General features: G+C 40.7%; 1 protein-coding gene across 2 annotated transcripts in view; it reads right to left on the reverse strand.

The window, feature by feature from the left end:
- Window positions 1–1,111: 1,111 nt before the first annotated feature.
- Window positions 1,112–23,856, reverse strand: part of LOC124552631 (GA-binding protein subunit beta-1-like) — a 97,977-nt gene continuing 75,232 nt past the window's right edge. For both annotated transcript variants that reach the window (XM_047126957.1, XM_047126956.1), the window contains exons 9-10: window positions 11,950–12,374; window positions 1,112–3,319 (exon numbers count right to left, since the gene is read on the reverse strand). In XM_047126957.1, coding sequence (XP_046982913.1) covers window positions 3,149–3,319; window positions 11,950–12,374 — 596 coding nt within the window. In that variant the 3' untranslated portion in view covers window positions 1,112–3,148. The remainder of the gene's footprint in view (window positions 3,320–11,949; window positions 12,375–23,856) is intronic.

Genomic DNA, 23,856 nt, shown 5'->3' on the forward strand with positions numbered 1-23,856 from the left:
TTGAACACCAACCTTCCTTCCTTCCTTCCTTTTTAGACCACTGACTTAATTTAGGATTGAATTAATGTAACAGATAATTGTATTTTAATGGTTCAGACTGCTACACATTTAAATGTTAAGAAATCATTGTGAGGTTAGCTACACGGATGAAGTCCAAAAGCCATTTTAAAAAAAGGATGCAAAAATGGAAAGAGCCTATTGAACAATACAGAACAGATGCAGTAAGGAGTGCATAGGATGCAAATATGGTAGTGAATTCAGAATTCATCTATGCAAGTGAATGTCTAGCACTAAATTATAAATTAGACACACTAAAAATATTAGGAATAAGAATTTAAAAAAATTTAGATCCAATAAAAAGCAAATATCAACATTCAGAAGAAAAAGAAAAGAAGACTGGACAACACGCTCTCCAGGAATCTATTTGGGGGGGGGGGGGGGGGGGGGGGAATCTAACGAACTAGGCCGACGAAGTTAAAAAAGATTCAGAAATACACAACATAAAAGCAGAAGAGACAGTAGAAAGGAGAATTTCCGGAGGAATTTAGGATTTCAAGCCAGAAGCAGTAAGATCCAGATGTGAAGTGGCCTGAAGAAAGAAAAAAAAAGGGGAAATGATGAAAAGATGAAAGAATACTGGAGGAGAGTAAAAGAGTAAATGACAAGGAATTATGGAAACAGAGTGTGGAGGGGAATTGTAATAACCTTAGAAATAAGCTAACAGACGTTGGGTCCCAGGGTGACGGAATGAGGTCCAGTTTTAATCTAACATTACCTAGTTTCCTGTATTGGTATGTGTTATAGTTTTAACACTTTTTTTTTACTCACTCTCCACCTCATTTTTTCAGCACCTCATGACAGTTGGTCATTCTTACTCTCTTAATGACCTGTCCTCGTCCCCCAGATCCATATATCTGCTCTCTCTGAAGAAGAAACCTGTTGTTCTAAATCTGTAGAGTGCTGTATGTATTTGGAATTTCTGCAGAGGTATGCTATATTTTGAGACAAAGGCATAAGCTGATTTCGTTTAGCATTAGAAAGCGGGTGTGGGAAATCATTGTCACATAATACATAGGCAAGAAAAATTACTTTCAAATTTCCATTTCATTTATTTAAGAAACATCAATTCCTAATACAAAGAACACCCCACATTTACAATTTCACTTGTCTACAGTGAAAGATCTGTTTTTATCAGTCGACATATTTGTGAAGTACTGCAAAATGATGAACAATGTTCCAGTGGTTTATTCTTCACACATACTGGATGTTAACATTTTACCTGATGTTTCAGGAAGACAGGTTGGCACTTGCTAAAACAGAAAATTCTTTTTCATACTTAGCCTTTTTATGCTAACAGCTCTAATTCAGGTGTTGAGACCACAGCAGAAGAAACATTCTTATCTGCACAGAAATCTGGCGATTCATTCATTATTACTTATAGTTGGTTTATAATTCACCAGGTCAGATCGACAGAGAAGGTTCAATATAAAGTGTTGTTGCTGTGTCACAACATAAGTTCGTTTAACAAATGGCATCGTCATCTCAGTGTGTACTCTCCACTTTGTGAGCCATAACAAACCTTCCAATAGAATATGGAGCAGTAAAATTTTATTTTATCTCTAGCTGCTGTAATCAAGTGCATAAACTTTATTCAAATCTGTTTCATTTGCAAAGTAACAGACCACGACACTGCCAAAAAACAGTGCAAGAAGAAGGAGACTAAGAAACAATACAAAGCAAAATTAAACATTTGTATTATTTAAACTGTTAGCTACAATACAACATTATCAAAAAATAAAATTATAATTTTGATGAGTTATACATCAGTTAAATGCTTCAACATTAATAGTTAAAATACACATTTGATTTGCACTATAATTCAGCGTAAAAAATGAAATTCTTCAGAACAACTTAATCATGCACTTTTTTACTAACACAAATAGTGCAGTATTTTTAGGTATCAAATATAGACATCCAGAAAAAAGTGACTAGAAGTATAGATTGTGGCTCTCATGCTGTACACTAAATATGAACTTAGCTCATAACAAAAATATTCATCCCACTGAAAACTTGGAAATTGCTATTACAGGAGGCACTTAACAGCATCAACATACACAAACCACCCAATGTTCAACTGCTGGAGGATTGCAGGAAGGGAAGACTGAATCTGCTGTTCTTGTCAAATACAAAGCGCCATGTCTAAAGAAAGAGTGGAAAGGGTTAATAGCAGCCACAAAAATGTATAAATAAGTACAACATTGGTCCCCAGACTGCTGCAAATGTTCTAGATAAATGGTTAAAATAAATTATCCAAAATTTCAAACAGTTTCCATTACCACCTGTAAATAAATGCTTTTTATTCAGTTGCCGAGAAACAGCTTTGGGAGGGGGAATAAGAAATTTAAGTTTGGCATTTCCAGTTCTGCTGCCAATATCAATGAAATAGCCTGCAGAAAAAAATCTGGAAACAACAAGAAAATGAAGGATAAGAAGTAACATCATTTGAAGAAAAAGTCCTTTTAACAATTTAACTAATAGAAAAAAGAGGTATCAAAGTTCACCCAACACACCATTTTGTTAAGCCTCTTTTTCTGTATTAAATGCACAACACAGTATACTGATTAAAATCAAGTAGGAACTACTATTGTCGGATGCTTTCCACTGCACCAACGGCTTGACACAAGTTTGGAGATTCTGACTGTTGAACATGTACATTAGTTCTTTCATTAGTCTATCAACACAGTAACACAAATAACCTGCCACCAATGAGGTAAATCACTTAATTTCCACAGTTATCTTCTATGTGTATTTTGCATTTATCTTGTTTTACGCGAGTCACACGAGATCAATCTCTCTCTCCTTCACGCACGCACATAAATGTGTTGGGAAGATCTGGGGGAGGGGGCAACTGACAGTGTCAGTCTTTCGGGCAAGACAAGTCAATTGCTGCTGTGCCACTTGAAAGTGACCTCACTTCGGAAACTGGCACTCCACTCGTAGGGTCCGCAGTGGCGAGGTCTCTGTCAGCGCCAGCCGGAGATGACACGCGATCCTGCCCATAAGAGGAAGTGGCGGGCCGAGGTCGACCCACGTACGTTTTAGGGAATGGCGGACGTCAGCGGGCATCAGACCACGTCCGGGCCTGTGGTCACTGAGACTGCTGTGCTATCGACTGCAGCTGCTGACGGTAGAGCTCTGCCTCGCGCTCCTTCTTGCTCAGCAGCAGTTTGTACGCCTCTGCCTCCCGGCGTGCCTCCTCCAGCTGCCGTGTGATTGTGGCGAGGTCCGTCAACTGTGCCTCACTGCTACTTCCGTTGACCTGTTTGGTAGAGCAGAATTAGTGACGAGTTCATTTGTGTAAACTTACGTTACAGCCAGAATTTTGAAAGAGAATGCCATCGCACCTCTCAGAGAACTTGACAGAACATTGCCCAAATACTGCAACGTGATGGTAGGGTATGAGGGAAAGCACTCGGTGATGCGCAGCTTCTGCCCCGATGACACACAAATCGCAGGTATTGTACTTGATGACCCTAAAGTGGTACTGGTACAAACAACGACTACCCTCACACAGGTTTATTACAATTGTTTTGTGTTAAAACATTACCGGTACTTGAAAAAATTGAATCTGTGGCACGATATGCACAAAGGTGAGTTGCAAAAATAAACAGTTTGCACTAACACCGATTGGCTGGCTGATGAAGCTCTGTCAACATCTGAACTGAGAATATTGTCCAACCATCAATACTTGGCCTCACATGTTCAGTATGTTGACAATATGGGGAATATTTTGAGGGCCTTCTATACTGTTCGTCGATATTTCTAGCACTGACAAGACGTCAATACGCGCCCTCGGACTGTCAGTATCTTAACGGTTTGACAATATTATTGAATGTGTCTGTGTCCCTTAAGCAAAGGAGGGAAAGGTGAAAGGAGCGTATAGGTGGTCTACACAAGGGAAATGAACTTCACAGCAATATTATAGAAGTGGAAGAGGACATAGATGAACATGAAATGGAAGATATGACACTGTGAGAAGAATCTGACAGAGCACTGAAAGACTGTGTCGGAACAAGGCCCCGGCAGTAGACATTTCTTCAGAACTACGGTTAGAGTTGGGAAAACTGACATGACAAAACTCTTCAAAGGACTTAGAAGAGCAGTTGAATGGAATGGACAGTGTCTTGAAATGAGTATACAAGATGAACATCAACAAAAGAAAAATAAAGATAACAAAATATAGTCAAATTAAATCAAGTGATGCTGAGGGAATCATATTAGGAAATGCGACACTGAAAGTAGTACATGAGTTTTCCTATATGGACAGCAAAATAACTGATGATGGCCAATGTAGAGAGAGATATAAAACACAGATTGGCAATGACAAAGAAAGTGTTTCTGAACAAGAAAAATTTGTTACCTTCGAATATTGATTTAAGTGTCAGGAAATATTGTCTGAAAGTATTTGTATGTAGTGTAGTCATGTACAGATGTGAAACATCGACAGTAAATAGTTTATACAAGAGGATAGAATCTTTCAAAATTTGGTGCTACAGAAGAATATTGAAGATTAGGTGAATATATGACATAACTAATGAGGAGGAACTGAACAGAATTTGGGTAACAAGAAATTTGTGGCACAATATGATCAAAAGAAGGGGTAGGAGAAAGTAGCATTCTGGGACATCAAGGGATCACCAATTTGGTATTGGAAGGAAGAATGTGTGTGGGAGGGGGGGAATAAAAACTGGAGGGACACCAACAGATGAATACAGTAAGCAGATTCAGAAGGATGTAGTTTGCAGCAGTTATTTGGAGATGATGAGGCTCACACTGGGTAGAGTAACATGGTGAGCTTTGAACTGGGGACCACAACAAAATCACACTTCTGAGAGTTAAAACTTTTAAATACCTGGGATCAATAATATCACAGAAAAGATCAACTGACATAATTGACACAATTTGAACAAAAGGCATATGCGAGTCAGCGTAATACAAAAATGGCCACAAAAACCAGAGATAAAATTTATAAAACAGGTATAAGATTGTAACTGTAACTATTGTATGGCGGTGAAGTCTGGACATAAAAAAAATTAAAATAATAAAAAAAAATACCCTCAGGAACAGAAACTCCATATAATAAAGATGCAGAGGTTAGGATAGGTGATTAGGGGTAACATTGAAAGATAAAGTGCATGATGAATTTGTAGGAGTTAGTTTTAAAATTGTGCCTATAGATTAAAAAAAAATCAGAATCCACACTCAGATAGTATGCTAATGTAACAAGAAGTCTGCTGACCATGTCATGAAAAACTGTGTTTCCATGGCTGCAAAGGAGGGGGAAGGATGGGACGGCTGAAAGCTTAATGTGTGACAGTCTTTTTATTGTGCCTGTTGCGACTCAACATGTCATCTTTAAGGTGTGTAGCACTCAGTCCTTTCCACAACTAACGTGGTTCCTCTCTGATCGGTGAAAGTCAACTGAGTTCGTGCCACTCCAGAATGTTTATGCTTGTTGCTAACCATAGCTCTGTAACAGACTTGTTTGGCATGGCAATAAATAGCCTTTGTAAATCCAAGTGTCAATTCCTGTGTGGTTTTCATCTCTAGAAATCATCAATATTTACAAAAATGAGTGAAGATGTTGTACCAAGTTCTTCTAGTGACCCCATCAAGTTTCATGTCACTACTGTGAAACATGTTCATTTCTTTTATAATTTGTAATCCAGCTGCCCCGATAGGAGGAGGTGGGGCTTGCCGTACTGCCAATGCGCTACGAGTTGATTGTGAGCTTCCACTCTCGGCATTTTCCGCTCGGGATCCAAGTTAAAGTGTGCGACCTATACAAATTTATGGGGGATCCAGTAAATGTTAAGATTAAACAGTAAGAATGGTACAAAACAGAAGGACACTTCCCAGGAGAAGAGAGAGATTAGTGAGGCATGTGCTAAAATTAGTCTGGTACTGCCAGTAGCATCGGTGAGCTACTACCCGGAACCCAGTACCAGTTGCAGGTCGCCTATCTAATGGCTTCCAAAGCCGACAAGTTATTTTTCAGTATTTCATGTAATTATTGACCAAATGTAAAATGCTGTCATAACCTACTCATTAACATGTATAATCTTATGTGAAAAGCTTAACACAATAGGGTAAGTATTACAGTTAGAAACTGTGTTTGTCTAGCAACAGTTCAAGTGACAGCACACTAATACCTGGACTTTATTTGTACAATATTTGAGAATGAGAGCACTTAGTGACTTCCAACAAACTTTACATGTAATTTCAAACCTTTATGAAATCTTTTGTTAGTGATGAAAGTAAAAAGGTTTATCCCTTACTAAATTTTCACTGCTCATGCAGTCTAACTTCAACATCAGGCATGACACTTGAATTAATAACTTATTTCCTACTGACTATTCACAACACAGTTTGCGGACAGTACCCACATATACCACTGAATGTACCTCCAAAATTACACTACCTGTGAAGTAAACAAACACTTGAAGCTGTTTTATATGTGGGAGTTTGGTTCTTTAAAGAATTGGAGGTTTATTGGCATTTACTAATCATCATCATCATCATCATCATCGTCATCCACTAAATGTCTCTTCGTTTTTTTTTTTAACATCTCGAATCAGATACCAAACTAGCTTGATTTTTCTTTTTGTAACACGTTAATCAGTGACATTATTTATTTATTTCGTTATTCTCTTTCATACTCACATCTCTACTTCTTCTAATAATTGCAGAGATGTTGATATTAGAAAATTAACATTAGTGGGGAAGAGTCACTGTCAGATGATGGTATGATGGTTAGTTATGGTTAATCATTGAAGAACCACTCACAGCACACAAACATTGAGCAAAATGTGTGTAAAGTAGCTGTTTGGCATACCACATGGGAACGGCAGAAGCTGAGACCAACAACATGGCTTCAACTGTTGTATGACAAATATTTTAACCATTTTGTATGCTACTGGAAAGTTCAGTGTGGAATACAAATATATACTCTCCTTACATCATCGGTGTGGGGGTAATCTGAAGTACTATGAACAATGAATAAATTTTGAATTGCGAAGATGCCTAAAATCATTTATTCATATAGATTAATGGTTTCAGCAATTATCTGTAGCCATATTTGGGTCTATGTTTACATCATGACAATCTTCTCCTTTAGTACAGTAAGTGGTGCTGTACAATGTATGTCCATGTTCATATCATGAGCTACACTAGAAGTCAGCATGTCAATTTACTTTGTAAAGTGGTGACGAATGTGAGCAACTGTAGTCGGCACACGTTTGTGTACATAACTGTCATTTTGAAATTGATTCTACTCTAGCTCACGATACCAACACGGACATACAATGTATAGCACCACTTACTGCACTAAAGGAGAAGATTGTGTCATGATGTAACATAGACCCGAAGATGGTAACAGAGAATTGTCAAAACCAGTAATCTATACTAAAGGTAACAACTCATGTTATAGTTGAGGTGTAAAAAAGTCATTCTTGTTTCCATGACTTTCAACTGCACAACAATATGGTGACTGGTTGTCATAATTCATTATGTAATTTGTGTGAAAGGAAGATTCAATTGACAAAACTAACATATTGTGAGGTAGAATTGCAAAAGAGAGAGAGAGAGAGAGAGAGAGAGAGAGAGAGAGAGAGAGAAATAAAATAAAAACAACCCCGACACCCAGAGGAGAGAGACTCACTTTTAGTGAGGACAAAAGTAAAAAAAAAAAAAAATCTGTGCAAATACTCAGTAAGATCTTGAACTTAATTAAATTTCAAAGTGGTACAAAGATAGTCAACTTGCCTTCAAAGGTAAATAAATTGAGCACTTCAAAATATGCAAAAATCGGTATCCTAAGAATAAAATATCTATGAGTCACAACTGAAAATTCAACTCATACAAATACCTCGCTATAACAGTTTGAAATGGTACAAAACGGAATGATCACACAGGCTGTGTTGTAGGTAAAGCAGTTGGTAGCAATGGGGGAAATTTTGTCAATCTACTAAGGAATCCACTTACAGAAACCGATCCCAAAATATCATTCAGATGTGTGTCGTATGTACTAAATAGGACTACTGGTAGGGATTGAACAACAAAAGGAACAGCAGCATGAATGGTCAGAGGCTTGTCAAACTAATGGGAGAGTGGCACAGCTATGCCAAAAAAAGTAGAATTGGCAGACACATGAAGAAACATGTAAATAACTAATCTGAAAAATCCTACTTACAGAAGACTAGTATTAAATGAGGAATCTAGGCATATACTACATTTCTCGGCATCCACATCACATATGGACTGCAAACACAAAATTATATTGTAGACATTTGACATGTCAACTGCCACAAGGCTGCCTCCAGACACAGCAGACTCCAAAGCATGTTGCTGTGTGCCCGTTGGAAGCCACACACTCCGCTCTGTTTAGAGCTGTATATACTGCAGTATTGTGCATAAATTTGTATTTTTGACTGAAATGATACTGGTATATAGTAAATCACCTACACTACTAGCCCAGCAGCTAGAATTTTGTGTTCTGTAACTTTACCTTCAATAGAGTTTTTCTTATTAATTCTTACAAAATTTCAACATCCCTCTACATATACAAGGGTTGTCCAGAAAGTAAGTTCCAGTCGGTTGCGAAATGGAAACCACAGTGAAAACCAGGAATGTTTCATCTGCAACAGTTAGGTACACCTTCTACCTACTGCTCTACATAGTCGCCGCTCCAAATTCGAGTGTTGTCATAGTGTTGTATCAACCTTCCAATATCCTCATTATAGAAAGCAGCCGCCTGTGCTTACGGCCAATTATCTTCACTGCTCTGCAACTCATTGTCTGTGGAAAAATTTTGTCTTCATAGACAGCAGTTCTTGTGAGCAGAGATGAGACTCAGGGGGGAGCCAATGATGGACTGTATTGTGGGTGATCAAACATTTCTCATCGTAAACCCTGCAAGGAGTGTCTTCATTGCCCCTGCAGTGTGCGGCTGAGAATTGGCACGAAGAAGGAACTGCTCGACGGTTGTGTTATATGGGCTGCATGATGCAGGCGACATCTCTAACCAGGCCCTCATACTTGGCGGGAGACGCTATTCCCTATGCATCTTTATGTGCTCAGTGTTCACTCAAAACTGAAAAGAGTGACCCGACACGACCAACAGGCATACTAGAGACACTGCCCAACACATCTGCGCAAAGCTTTACCGGATTTTCGCAGTGGTTTCCATTTCACAGCCGATCGGAACTTAGTTTCTGCACAACCCTCATATTATAAAGTTGACTGCTAATTTATATTTTGGTGCAAACAGTGGGATTTACTTTATCATATATGCAAACTTAAGTGGTTTTAGCTAAAATGGACCTTGAACTATCAACAAGTGGGCAGCATGACATTGTAAATGCCATAAAATGTCTTGTTCCACTGATGAACTACTGAGAATGTTTGAAATATCGAATTTTCCAGCTTAATGGAAGTTCTTGGTGAAGAAGATGCACAAGTAATAGCAACAGTAGCGGCAATGCAAACAACTCTGTTGGTAATGGTGATGGCGATGCACTGCAAGAAATCTATAACAAGTAGGAAACATAAGAATCCACAACTGTGAAAAAGGCTTAACTGATAACAACACAAGAAACCATTTACAGATAACGTTCATCAATTCACATATGACAGTGATAGTATTAAAAAGATGCCACCAAAAGGAATGAGGGTGGACACTGATCCCTACAAGCAATCCGGCAAGGCTATGTTGTTCTACTTGTGTAGACTGGGGTGTTCATTGCTTCCAGATGCTCTGAGTTTCAGCTCCGTTCAGCCATAACGGGACTTTTGAGAGCACCATTGATAAAGTTGTGTATTTTTACTGCATATTACGAAAATGGAATAGCAGTACTGAGAGCAATGTTAGACAATCAAGTTTTGTGTTAAACTTGGGGTATCCACACCTGTGGCCTTTGAAAAGCTGAAACATTTCTAGCAAGAGCACACGGGAACATTTCTACCAAGAGCATATATTTTTCGCTGGCACAAATCTTTTTGGAAGGTCAAGAACACACTGAAGATGAACCTCACTCAGGGAGACCTCAAACCTAAAATACTGATGAAAACTCAAACTTGTGCATGCTCTTGTAATATTAGACCAACATTTAACAATAAGGATGACGAATGACCCGTTAAACACTTTCACCATACATCAAATTTTGACTGAAGATTTGCACGTGCGAGAAGTTTGTGTCAAAATGGTGCCAAAAAACCTCACAGATGAGCAGTAGGACAATTGAAGAAACATGTCCATTGATCTTCTCAAGAGGATTGGCAATGACCACAAATGGTTCAGTCGTGTGATCAGAGGTGATTGATCCTGGAGTTTTGAGTACAGTCTTTGGACGAAGTGGCAAAATGAGGAGTGGCACATTGAGACATCTCCTCGGCCGAAAAAAACTGAAATGAGCAAATCGAAGATCTAAAGAATGCCGATTTGCTTTTTTGACAGTAAGGGTATCGTGCATAAAGAATTTGTTCCTCCAGCACAAACTGCCAATCAGGTGTTTTACAAAGATGTTCTAGAAAGGCTCAGGAAAAGGGTGAAGTGAGAGAGACTGGACATTTCAGACCAGTTGTTGTAACCACAACCAACAGCCGGAACGCCTTGGGCTGCGGATCGGAGCCGCCAGGCGGGGAAGCCACCGGCGGTGGAGCACGCACCACCGGGTAAACACAAGACAAGTCGGATGACAGACCAACGACAACTGACAACAACCGACCACGACCGACTATGAGCGACACAACAAGGAAGAGATAAACAATGGAGGCTTGTGGAAACCACAACACTGAACACCAAACGTAAATCCACTCCGAACCAGAGCCAGGCAAATGTCAACAATGAGCAACGACCAGAACGCAGTACCGCCGAGATAGAAACGAAATCCAGAGCGAGTACCAGACTGGCTGGACTAGGGCAGAACCAGTCCCTATATATGAAACCGGAGGGAGCGGCTGTTGGCCGCTGTCTGCACGTGGCTTAGCGATGGCGCCCTCGCTGCGCGAGAGCCGCTGCGCGGAATAGCCGCCGCGGAGGTGGAGCCCTCTATGGGCTGCCCACGTCCATTTGTTCTGCCATGTGTTCGACTTCCGCGGCGGAAGGTACTAGACCAGTGGATGCTGCATCATGACAATGCCCCCTGTCATACGTCCACTTCCATCACCAAAGATTTTACCTAAAAAGACATATGTACTGTCCCACTCTATTCACCCGATCTGGGTCCTTGTGAATTTTTTGATTTCCTGAAACTGAAAAATGCCTCAAAAGGACATCACGTTGAGACTCTGGAGAACATTCAAAAGAATGTGACTGATGTAAACAGTCCTACTAACTGAAGCCTCTCAGTGCTGCTACTGAGGCTGGGAATGATTCTGCCGGTGTATAGCTGCTAAAGGGAACTACTTTGGAGGGGACAATATTGTTTGAAAACAAAAACAAAAAAATAAAAGCTTTGGTGGATAACAAATCAGTCTCATGACTTGTCTCACACACCATGTATACTGTATTACAGAGAGTGCAGCTTATGGCCACTGGCGGGTACACAGTGTCAGAGGAGAGGCTCTGCTTCATCTGCCAGCCCCTCCCCCACCACTTCAGATGCAAATGGAAAGGGAATACATGATCTGGACTTACTGAGCTATATCCAAATACACAACCTGCTCGGTGCATCCTGTGACACAGTCAGCTATTCCGCATGACACTGGTTCACATTTCATAGCATACTTCTGAAATCTATCAGGACGTACCAAGCATTCCAGTATGCGAGCTCCCAAAATGTCAAGTCAAAAAACTTGTCCTGCTCCACATCCACATCCCATATGAGGACAGTTAAAAAGTCATTAACACTCTTTGCCCAGTGATAATACATAAAGAGAGACTGAACTTACCACGACCTTTGTCACAGGTGGTGACCTGACCAAAACCTTCGCCGCAGGGGGATTCGAACTTGAACTTGAAGCCGTGACCACGGTAGGCGAGACGACGGCAACCCCGACACTCGACGCGACGGACGAAACCACGACGGGGGCCGCCGTGCGCTTGAGGATGTTGGGAGCGTAGCTGACGGCAGCTACGGTCGAAGTCGGCGGTCGGCCACGCCGGGGCAGTAAGGCGACGGAGGCACGGGGCTGTTGTGGCTGTTCGGGCAGGCCGCGCTTCTCCACATTGCTCCTGTACAGTTTCTGCTGCAGTGGCGATGTGGGTGTCGCCCGGATAGTTATCACTTTCTTCCTGCCCTGCGGGATGCTCGCAGTACCGCCTGTGCCGTCTGCCTGCACTGTCCCCGTCAAATTCAGCGCCAGCTTACCCGCCTCTGAAATGGAGTTTTGTTTCACAAATGACTGGTTTGAATCTTGCTTAAGAAAACAAAGTAAAATTGGAACAAAATAATCCACACCCAGTTTTGCATCCACTCTAATTCCTTCTGCTTAACATTCATCGTGCAGAGTTGGTACGTTCTGCAGATGTGACAAGCATTATAATTCAATTTAAGTAATATAATTCAGTTTAAGTAATGTCTGCCATATGTTAATCAGTTATTAAGATCTTGTTTGCCACTTCATTCATCACAGTCAAAAGTACAATGTACATTTCACGCACTGGCAGTGAGAGCCCCAGAACAAAATGCACATAACAGAGTGGAAAAATGGTTGTAAATAGGAGTAATTCACAAACAGTTCTTAAATTCAGTCTGGTTGGATTTCAGTCAGGGAGCAAATTTAAGGTCATTATTTCTAGTGCTTGACAGATGAAAAAAAGGTATCATCAACCCAGCTGCACACTTTAAAATGTTACCAAAATATGTGCTGCTATTTCTGATTGTCTAATCTTAGAAGATATGTGAAGGAAACGCAAACCTCAGTTTGCAAACTTAGAGAAAACTTTCAACAATGTTGACTGGAATACCAAGATATCAGGGGTAAAATACAGGGAGCGACAGTCTATTACAACCTGTGCAGAAACCAGACGGCAGCTACAAGAGTTGAAGGACATGAAAGGAAAGCAATGGTTGAGAATGGAGTGGCACAGGGTTGTTGCCTATCCACAATGTTTATGAACCTGTACACTGAGCAAACAGTTAAGGACACCAAAGAAAAATTTCAAGTAGAAGAAGAAAAATTTGAGGTTCACCAGTGACATTGTTATTCTGTCATAGACAGCAAAGGCCTTGGAAGAGCAGTTAAATGGAATGGACAGTGTCTTAAAAGGAAGATATAAGATGAATATCAACAAAAGCAAAATAAGGATAATGGAATGTCATCAAATTAAATCAGGTGCTGCTGAGGAAATCAGATTAGGAGACGACACTGAAAGCAGTACATGATTTTGCTATTTTTCCAGCAACTGATGGCCGAAATGGAGAGGATATAACATGCAGATTGGCAATTGCAAGGAAAGGGTTTCTGAAGAAGAGAAATTTATTACCTTCGATTAGGAGGATAGATCATTTAATTAATGTGGTGGTACTGAATAGAATTGTGGCACAACTTGATCAAAAGTTAGGACACATTCTGAGACATCAAGGGGTCACTAATTTAGTGGATGAGGGAAGTGGGGGAGGGGGGGGGGGGGAGGCGGCAAAAATCATAGAGTGAGACCAAGAGATCTATACGGTCAGCAGGTTCAGAAGGATGTAGGATGCAGTAGTTAATCGAAGAAGAAGAAGAAGAAGAGGATGCATAGTATAGAGTAGCATGGACTGTGTGTGTGTGTGTGTGTGTGTGTGTGTGTGTGTGTGTGTGTGTGGGTGGGTGGGTATGAAATAGCTAAAAGTATGGGGGATACACCATGGAGTTGAAGGGCAATGGACAGATTCAATATTCATAGATTTCCAGAAAGCATCTGACATGGTGCCCCACTGGAGACTGTTAACAAAGACCCAAGCATGCAGATTAGGTAGAGACAAGGGTATCACAATTCCCCAAGGAAGTGTGAAAGGACCGCCACATTGTACGGGAATGTGTTGTCAATGAGTGACTGTAGGTGGATGCAGTATGACTTAGACAAAAGTTCTAATTAGTGTGACAACTGGTCACTTACTCCAAATGCAGAAAGATGTAAATTAATGAAGATGAGTAGGAAAAATACTCCCGTAATATTCAAATACAGCATTAGTAGTGTGCGCCTTGAAACAGTCACTTCAATTTAACATTTAGGTGTAACTTTTCAAGGCGATACGGAATGGAATAAGCATGTAAGGACAGTGCTAGGGAAGGTGAATGGTCAGCTTCAGTTTATTGGATGAATTTTAAGAAAGTGTGGCTGACATGTAAACAGCATGTAGACTACTAGTGTGTCCCATTCTTGAGTACTGTTCGAGTGTTTGGGATCTCCACCAGGTCAGACTGAAACAACCAATTTAAGTAATTCAGAGCACGGTGCTGGATTTGTTACTAGTAGGCATGATCAAGATACAAGTACTACATGCTTCATGAATTCAAATGGGAATCTCTGGAGGAAAGACAATGTCTTTTCATTAAACACTATTGAGAAAATTTAGAGACTTGGCATTTGAAGGTGACTTCAGATGTTTCTACTGCTGCCAGCACATGTTTTGTGTAAGGACCATGAAGAATGTAAATCCATAACAAACAATATTAAAAATAGTTACTGGAAGAAACTGGAATAATCTTGGAAATCAGCAAGTAGTTTTCTCAAGATACACAAACCAAAACTATGATACTTCAAGCTCTTGAGTTTCTTGAATATTCATGATGTCCCATGAAACTCATATTCATGAACAAAACGTGATGATAATGATACGAGAATTGGAACTGAGGCAAGCAAAATAATTTCGTGTGGTAAAGTGCCATCTAACTATCCCCCACCTTTTTCTTCAGTCGTTCCTTAGACTACATAACACTTTCCTTTCTGTGTTTAAAACAGTCATGGCTTGCCAAAAACTAAACAGCATCTCACTACAGGGTCATCTGTCAAGGATTTGATAAACTGATGGGTAACCTGAATCCTGTGTGTCAACAACAGGCATCAGTTAGACATGACAGGTAACCTTTTTTTCGTTAATTTTAAAAAGTTTTCAAATTATTTTGAGCAAAATGTATTATAAATATCACAATCATTGTGAATGAAATTTCCAGTTTTATTCCTTATAAGTTGCCCCCCACACTTTTTATTTCATATGTTGGTACTGGAAACAAGAAGCTGCACTCGGTTCACTTGCTTTCCAAGTGTTTCTTGTTCATTGGTGTTTTAATTGTTACAAGATGATGGTTGGGAGCTGTTCACATCTATTTTGAGTAAGTCTACCTTAAATCAGTGCAATCATTCTTCAAAATGAGTAAAATAAGTAGTTTCTTTACGCCAATTAGAAAAAGTAGGAAGGCTGAAGAAGCAAAAATTGTCCACATTATCGAAGAAAGAATTGAAACTCCAGTTCCATACTACAGCACCTCTCTTCAGAGTAAGGAGACAATGAAATTTTGAAGGACTGAAATCCAAAAAAAAAAAAATAAATAAATAAATAAATAAATGAAACACATGCTCCTGCAATTCGTTCACCTGATTTTCATAAAAATGTCTGCCCCAGGTGGCAATTACAGAGGTCACCAGATCCATATTCTTGAAGGAAAAAAAACCTTGTTTCACAAAGCGCCTAGCACCCAGCGCACATTGATCTGTGAATTATTCATATGATTTTGAAATGCATCCCTATTGGCTTTTGAACATTTTTGAACACATTCTAAGTTGATTTCTGAAAGAATAATAAGTTGAATTTTGAACGCATGCATAGTGAATGTGATGTGTCTGCCAGGGAAATTTCCATTGAATCGAGAAATAAATAACTTTCCCACAGACAAAAGGAGGCAGGGCTAAACGAGCTGAGCCAAATAAAACCAAATGGTGAATACCAATCGCTGTTTGTTTATGTGGTTCATTGGGTGTGTGAATGATAAGCATTGTTTTAATTATTAGTAGAATCCATAGACTCAAACTACCAGAGTGGAAATAAATGACTAACAGGAATAACAGGTAAGCAAGATTACATATTATCTTCTTGGTGTGCCCAAGAAAATGAAATTTTGATAGAACATTTTTGCCAGATTGCTACACTACTAAGGGCCAGTTTTACAGTCCCGGTTAGCAGCGGTGGTGGTGGTGGTTAGTGTTTAACGTCCCGTCGACAACGAGGTCATTAGAGACGGAGCGCAAGCTCGGGTTAGGGAAGGATTGGGAAGGAAATCGGCCGTGCCCTTTGAAAGGAACCATCTCGGCATTCGCCTGAAACGATTTAGGGAAATCACGGAAAACCTAAATCAGGATGGCCGGAGACGGGATTGAACCGTCGTCCTCCCGAATGCGAGTCCAGTGTGCTAACCACTGCGCCACCTCGCTCGGTACCCGGTTAGCAGCCTTTGAAGTTCTATTCTCAGAATAGCACAGAAAACACATTGTACGAACACATAATAAAAGAGGGATAACTGAACTGGTGATTCTGGTAGAGTTTGTGAAGTTCACCAGAGAATAAGTTTTGACAATGGCAGGAATAGCTACAGAATTAGTGATGACAAGATTTTTTGTCAGGACAGGGAAGGAGAAGAAACAGGGACATCATACAAATTATATGGAAGAATATGACGATTCCAAATTTTGTACTACTCCTACTTTTTGATCTCATGCTTGAAAACTGGAGCGTATGAATGAAATGTGAAACAATTTACTAACATAAAACTTTTTGCTTATAATAGGCCTAACAGGCATTTGATTTGGTACTTCGTTAATTATATTCCGTTGTGTTATTTATGTAAATGAGGTAGATGAAAATGATCATTTGTGACAAAACAGTCCGCTTACTTGACATGTGTTACAACTGCTGCAGTAATAGAAAGGTCTACTTCATTTTATCTAGCAGACAGTGACAAAACATACATAATCAAATTGAAGAACCACACCACTCTCGGGTACCATTCATATTAACAGTTGTTAATAGGAAAGTGGTATGACACTTTGATTTTTCAGGTAACAAAGTGTTTGACGAACTCTGATGAGGTAAAAGATTCTTTTGGAGAAAGGAAAGCATGCCGCGTACAGCTGTAGCAATATTAGAGAGAAAAAAACGCTGGGACCTAAGGATTAAAGAAATGTGTACTGTCTTGCTTGTTTCTTGTCTTTACAGGTTTTGTTTTCTGCATTTAATTATTTAATTTTATGTCAGACAAAGATGAAAGTTATTAGCTAGTTGGCAATAAAGAGTGCAAATTTTCTGAAGAGTTCTTATCCCCCTGGTCACAAATACTCCCAGCCAATATATTTTATTTATTTTTTATTTATTTATTTATTTTTTAAGAGGGGTAGGATGTCAAACTGGCTGACTCGGACTAGGCGAGGCACCACAGGACAGTGTAATTTCCACTGCCCTGAATATGGGTTTGGTGGCTTCCGTTACAAAGCATGCACATTTGAATGCCACAAAGCGAAATGCAGTGATGTGTGACAGACAAATGCTGTGTGAAGATGCGTGGCACTGCACTTCAGCACATTTAAGACCAGATAACATATCTTACATTTTGTCAAACATATACATTTTATATATCAAACTCCTCACAATGAGGTGTAGTACAAAATGAACATTTTTCTTGAAAAATCTATTTTTCCTATCTCAAATGCTCGAGTGGGAAGGGGTGGGAGATGGGGGGTGCCAAAAATCCAAGTTTTTGCCCTGTTTCGAATATGTCATAGATCTGGGGGCTATTAGATGCATATGTCTGTGTCGTAAATATACGTCAGCAATGGCAGAATATTAAAAGCAGCCATCTCGATGGAAGCCCAAGCAGTATATGCTGAAGAAGTCTATATTCACAACTGTAAAAACATTCCAATTTAGTATTGGAGGGCAGTGTGGAGGGTAAAAATTGTAGAGGGAGACCAAGAGATGAATACACTAAACAGATTCAGAAGGATGTAGGCTGCAGTAGGTACTGGGAGATGAAGAAGCTTGCACAGGATAGAGTAGCACGGAGAGCTGCATCAAACCAGTCTCAGGACTGAAGACCACAACAACAACAACGTAAACACACTGATAGAAAAAAAAATTGTAACACTAAGAAATAGTAGTGCAACATAAATGAAAGTTAGTAGGTGTGTTTCTACATCTGAAAGATGATGTCTATTCAAATTTTGCACCAGCCACATAAGAGTGGCACTAGTTGTGCCTCTAAGGTGACAAAGACGCCATTATTTACTCCTCACTGAGTTTGGAAGAGGTCATGTAAAAGGCCTCCAAGAAGCCATGCAGCCACTGTACATGATCACTGGCAGCAGTGGTCATGAGAATGTGCAGTTGCGAGAAGACTGGGCTCCAGACAGCCACGTGGCATTACCAAGAGGAAAGACCGTAATGTTCAGCGTATGGATCTGACAGATCGTACTGCAGCTGCAGCAGCAATTTGAGTAGCAGTTGTCACCAAAATGACAGAATGAACTCTACAAATAGCTCGGAGCCAGAGGCCTGCAGTGTGCATTCCACTGACCCCAAGCTACTGACATTTGCTATTTCAGTGGAGTCAAGTATCAGCTCACAGGAGGGCATGGTGAAGGTCTGTTGTGTTTTCTGATGAAAAATGGTTCTGCCTCAGTGCCAGTGATGGCCATATGTTGGTTAGAAGGAAGTCAGTTGAAGGCCTGCAAACAACTTGTCTGCACGCTAGACAAACTGGTCATATACCAGGAGTTATGGTCTGGGGGTGCTGTTTCAGGTTACAGTGGGACCACTCTTGTGGTTATCCTATGCACCCTGACTGCAAATTTGTACACCAATCTAGTGATTCGAGACATTTGTGAACCGGATTCCAATGGATGTTTTCCAATAGGATAATGCTCGTCACATACCACTGTTGTAACCCAACTTGCTCTACAGATTGTCGACATCTTGTCTTAGCATACTTGATCACCAGATCTGTCTCCAATTGAGCACATTAGGGGCATAATTGGAGGGCAACTTCAGTATCATTCACAGACTGCATTAACTGTCCCTGTATAGACTGCCCAAATGCAACAGGTGTGGAATTCCACCCCACAAATTGACATCTGGCACCTGTACAACACAAAGCATGCACATCTGCATGCTGGCATCCAACATTCTGGTGGTTACACTGGTTATGAAGGTAACAAGATTTCATATTGGTGATGGCTTATCTCGCAATTACGTTAACTAGTGATCTTGCAATTTTAATCAGTTAAGTAGGTTACCAAGATGAATATATTCATGAAATTTCATTACTCTACATTAATTATTTTTTGGTGTTGTGATTTTTCCCTCATCAGTGTAATACACATAGCAAAATTTCATTTGAAAAAGTATTCACAATTTATGGTTTATGAAAACCACATGCTCTTCAAATTTGACCCTGCTAATAGCCTGTTTTATGACTGATGTAGCTTATCTGAAATTGCTAAGTTCCTTGTTTCTAAATATTATTTTGTCTATTTCTGAAAACAATAAAATTCAAAAGTTGTCTTTATTCAAAATTGTTCTATAAGGCCCCAGACTTAAAATGTAATCCTTTAAAAAAGTTCAGTGTCATAATATTGTAACCCAATTTGGCTGTTTCCAAAAATGTATAATTTTTTCCCTGACTAATTTGTTGGTTAATGAAATATTTCAATTAGAAAATTTGAGTTTCTAAAAACTCTTGGCAGACTTTAGTAAATCTCAATGCACATTCAAACTTCTGCATCATAAAATAGTAGCACCATTTAAGTCAGTTTAAGGGCAGTGATCCAGTTGTCAATCAAAATAATTTCTCTTCCTGATGTGCGTATGTGTATTCTACTCCATCTATCTTTTATGTTGTTGTTTAAAAAGTAATAACTTCATATTTTAACAGTTTGAGATTATTGTCCTATATGCAGCTTTAAATAGGAATCATTCACACACCACAGCCAGAACACACTTAATCATTATTCAGTCACGTTCACAGGCCTAATATTCAGTAGATGGCAAGCATTCATTATGTTATTCATCAGTCAGTTTCTTCAGTCAGCATCCAGCATTCGTCGAGCAAAGTTCCACATTACGTAGTCAGTTTTGAAAGTCAGCTTGTGTACAGTAGTCAGTCATTTAAAGTTCCATGTCAGCAGGCAGTGCTGAAATATGATTGAGTTATGTACAAGGGCTATTTGGAAAGTAAGTTCCAATCGGTCATGAAATAGAAACTACAGTGAAAATCAAAAATGTTTTATTTGCAACAGTTTGCTACATCTTCCACCCACTTCTCTACATGGTCATCGCTCTGACTTAGAAATTTGTTAGAGTGTTGTACCAACTTTCCAACACCTTTTTTCATAAAAGGCTTTCCACAAATTCTCTGCACTGGTCTGCAGTTCACTGTCTGTGCCAAAATGTTGTCTGCATACCTGGTGGTTCATGTGAGCAGAGAGGAATATCAGAAGGCTGTATGGTGGGTGATCAAACACTTCCCATCAAAAATACAGCAGGGGTGTCCTCATTGCCCCTGCAGAGTGCGACTGAGAATTGTCATGAAGAAGGAAATGCCTCAGAACTACGTTATGTGAGGTTGTATGAAATCGGGTGAAACCTCACAATGGGCACCCATGCTTGGAGGAATAAACTAATGTTCTAGGCACCTTTACATGCTCACTAGGTGCTAAGAACTGAAAAGAGGAATGTGATGCCATTGACAGGCATACTAAAGACACTGCCCAACACATTTGTGCAAAGTTTCATGGATTTTCACTGTCATTACCACTCTGTGATCTATCAGATCTTCCTTTCTGAATAGCCCTCACACATACAGTCACTTTTATTGAATAGTTATTGTGTGTGAACAATGTGTTATTCCCATTTGTTAGCATAGTTTAGATCATCAAAGTCTATTGAGTTTACTGATCTGGCATGTTAAATAGCATGGAATGTCATACATAAAAGCCGATCAGTCAGAAGTAACAAATCAGACAAAAATTAAAACAGTGTTGTGTAAAAATCAACCGATAGAAAATCCAGGATGGAATGTAACAATATCATGAAAAGGAAACTGTATAGCTGAGATGCAGAGTCGCAGATAGGCACAAAGGAAAAGATACACAAATGTGTGTGCGCAATCACAACTCATACACATACGACTGTAGTCTCAGGCAACTGAAGCCACAACGTGAGCAGCAGCACCAATGCATGATGGGAGTGGCAACAGGGTGGGGGTAAGGAGGCGGCTGGGGTGAGGAGGGGGAGGGATAGTAGGGTGGGGGTGGCGGACAGTGAGGTGCTGCAGGTTAGATGGAGGCCTGGCAAGAGGTGCGGAGGAGGGGGGCAGAAAAGGAGAGAAGTAAAACAACTGGGTGCGATGATGGAATGAGGGCTGTGTAGTACTGGAATGGGAACAGGGAAGGCACTGGACAGTTGAGGACAATGACTAATGTATGTTGAGGCCAGGATGGTTACAGGAACGTAGGCTATACTGCAGGGAAAGTTCCCACCTGCGCAATTCAGGAAAGCTAGTTTTGATGGGAAGGATCCATATGGCACAGGCTGTGAAGCAGTCATTGAAATGAGGGACGTCATGTTTGGCAGTGTGCGCATAAACAGGGTGGTCCATTTGTTTCTTGGCCTCAGACTGTCGGAGGCCATACATGCGGACAGACAGCTTGTTGGTTGTCATGCCCACATAGAATGCAGCACAATGGTTGCAGCTTAGCTTTTAGATCATGACTGGTTTAACAGGTATCTATGCCTTTGATGGCATAAGTGATGTTCGTGACCAGACTGGAGTAGGTGGTGGTGGGAGGATGTATGGGACAGGTCTTCCATCTAGGACTATTACAGGGGCATGAGCCATGCAGTAGGAATTGGGAGCAGTGGTTATGTAGGAATGGATGAGTATATTGTGTAGCTTCAGTGGACAGCGGGTGAGGTGGAAAGTATAGTGGACAGGACATTTCTCTTTTCAGGACACAACAAGAGGTAGTCAAAACCCTGGAGGAGAATGTAACTCAGTTGCTCTGGTCCTGTGTGGCGCTAAATTATGAGAGGAGTGCTCCTCTGTGGCCGGACAGTGGGACTTTGGAGGGTGGTGGGAGACTGGAAAGACAAGGCACAGGAGATTTGTTTTTATATAAGGTTGGGAGGATAATTACCGTCTGTGAAGGCTTCAGTGAGACCTTCAATATATTTCGAGAAGGACCGCTCATCAGTGCAGATGCGTTGACCACATGTGGCTAGGCTGTATGGAAGGGACTTCCTGGTATGGAACTGCCGAAGTGGAGGTATTGCTAGTGGTTAGTAAGTTTGATATGGATGGAGGTACTGATGTAGCCATCTTTGAGGTGGAGGTCAGCACCTAGGGAGGTGGCTTGTTGGGTTGAGTAGGACCAGGTGAAGCAAATGGGGGAGAAGTTGTCGAGGTTCTGGAGGAATGTGGACAGGGTGTCCTCACCCTCGATCCAGATCGCAAAGATGTCATTAATGAATCTGAACTAGGTGAGGGTTTTAGAATTCTGGGTGTTTAGGAAGTATTCCTCTAGATGGCACATGAATAGGTTGGCATAGGATGGTGCCATGTGGGTGTCCATAGCCGTACCCCAGATTTGTTTGGACATAATGCCTTCAAAGGAGAAGTAATAGTGGGTGAGGATACAGTTGCTCATGGTGATTAGGAAGGAGACTGTTGGTTTTGAATCCGTTGGTCATTGGGAAAGGTAGATTTCAATAGCGGTAAGACCATGGGCACTAGGGATGATAGTGTAAAGGGAGGCGGCATCAACAGTGACTAGCAAGGCACTGTGTGGAAAAGGGGCATGAACTGTGGAAATCCGGTGGAGTAAATTGTTGGTATCTTTTATATGGGAGAGTAGGTTCCGAATAATAGGTTGAAGGTATTGGTCTACAAGAGCAGAAATTCTTCTCCCAGTTGGGGCACAGTAACCAGCCACAATGGGGCGTCCTGAGTGGTTAGGTTTATGGACTTTAGGAAGCATGTAGAAGGTAGGTGGAGTGGTAGGGGTGAGCAGAGGGATGGACTCCAGGGAGAGGTGCTGGGATGGGCCTAAGGATTTGAGGAGTGACTGGAGATCCTGCTGGATTTCTGGAATGGGGCCACTGTGGCAAGGTTTGTAGGTGGAAGTAACTGGCAGCTCGTGGAGTCCTTCTGCCAGGTAATCCTTGCAATTCAAAACAACAGTGGTGGAGCCTTTGTTCACAGGTAGGATTATAAGGTCAGGATCAGTTTTTAGATGGTGGACTGCAGTTCTTTCTGCAGACGTAAGATTAGTTTGCATGTCGAGGTATTTGGGGAATGATGGTGAGGCAATGTTCGAGGTTAAGGAAGTCTGGAAAGTTAGCAGGGGTGATTTGGGGGCAGTGGGGATGGATCATGATTGGATGGAGGAGTGAACTGAGTTAAACAGGGTTCAACATTGCTCTTTGGTTGAGTCTGATTGGTAGAGTTGGTGGCGAAAAAGTGTTTCCACTGGAGAGACCAGGAGAAGAAAAGAAGGCCTAACAAGTCCTGCATGATTGAATTTGGGAGTGGGGCAAAAGTTGAGGGCTTTGGAAAGGACTGATATTTCTGTACAGCTAAGACTTCTGGAGGAAAGGTTCATGATTGTGTTATGGGTCTGTTTAGATTCTATATTCTGTGTGGTGGTGGGAGGGAGTTAACGATGGTGGGATAAGTGTAGTAGGTCTGCGAGACAGGATTTGTCAGCTGTGAGGGAACGTGGGATAATTTTGGAGGTTGTTGTAGAGGTGGTGCACCGTGGCACTCCGAGGTGGGAGTAGGAAGTGAGCAGGGTGGAGAGCTTTTTGAGGTGGTGTTGTGCATGTT

The sequence above is a fragment of the Schistocerca americana genome, chromosome 10, assembly GCF_021461395.2.
Source record: "Schistocerca americana isolate TAMUIC-IGC-003095 chromosome 10, iqSchAmer2.1, whole genome shotgun sequence".
Taxonomy (NCBI): Eukaryota; Metazoa; Arthropoda; class Insecta; order Orthoptera; family Acrididae; genus Schistocerca; species Schistocerca americana.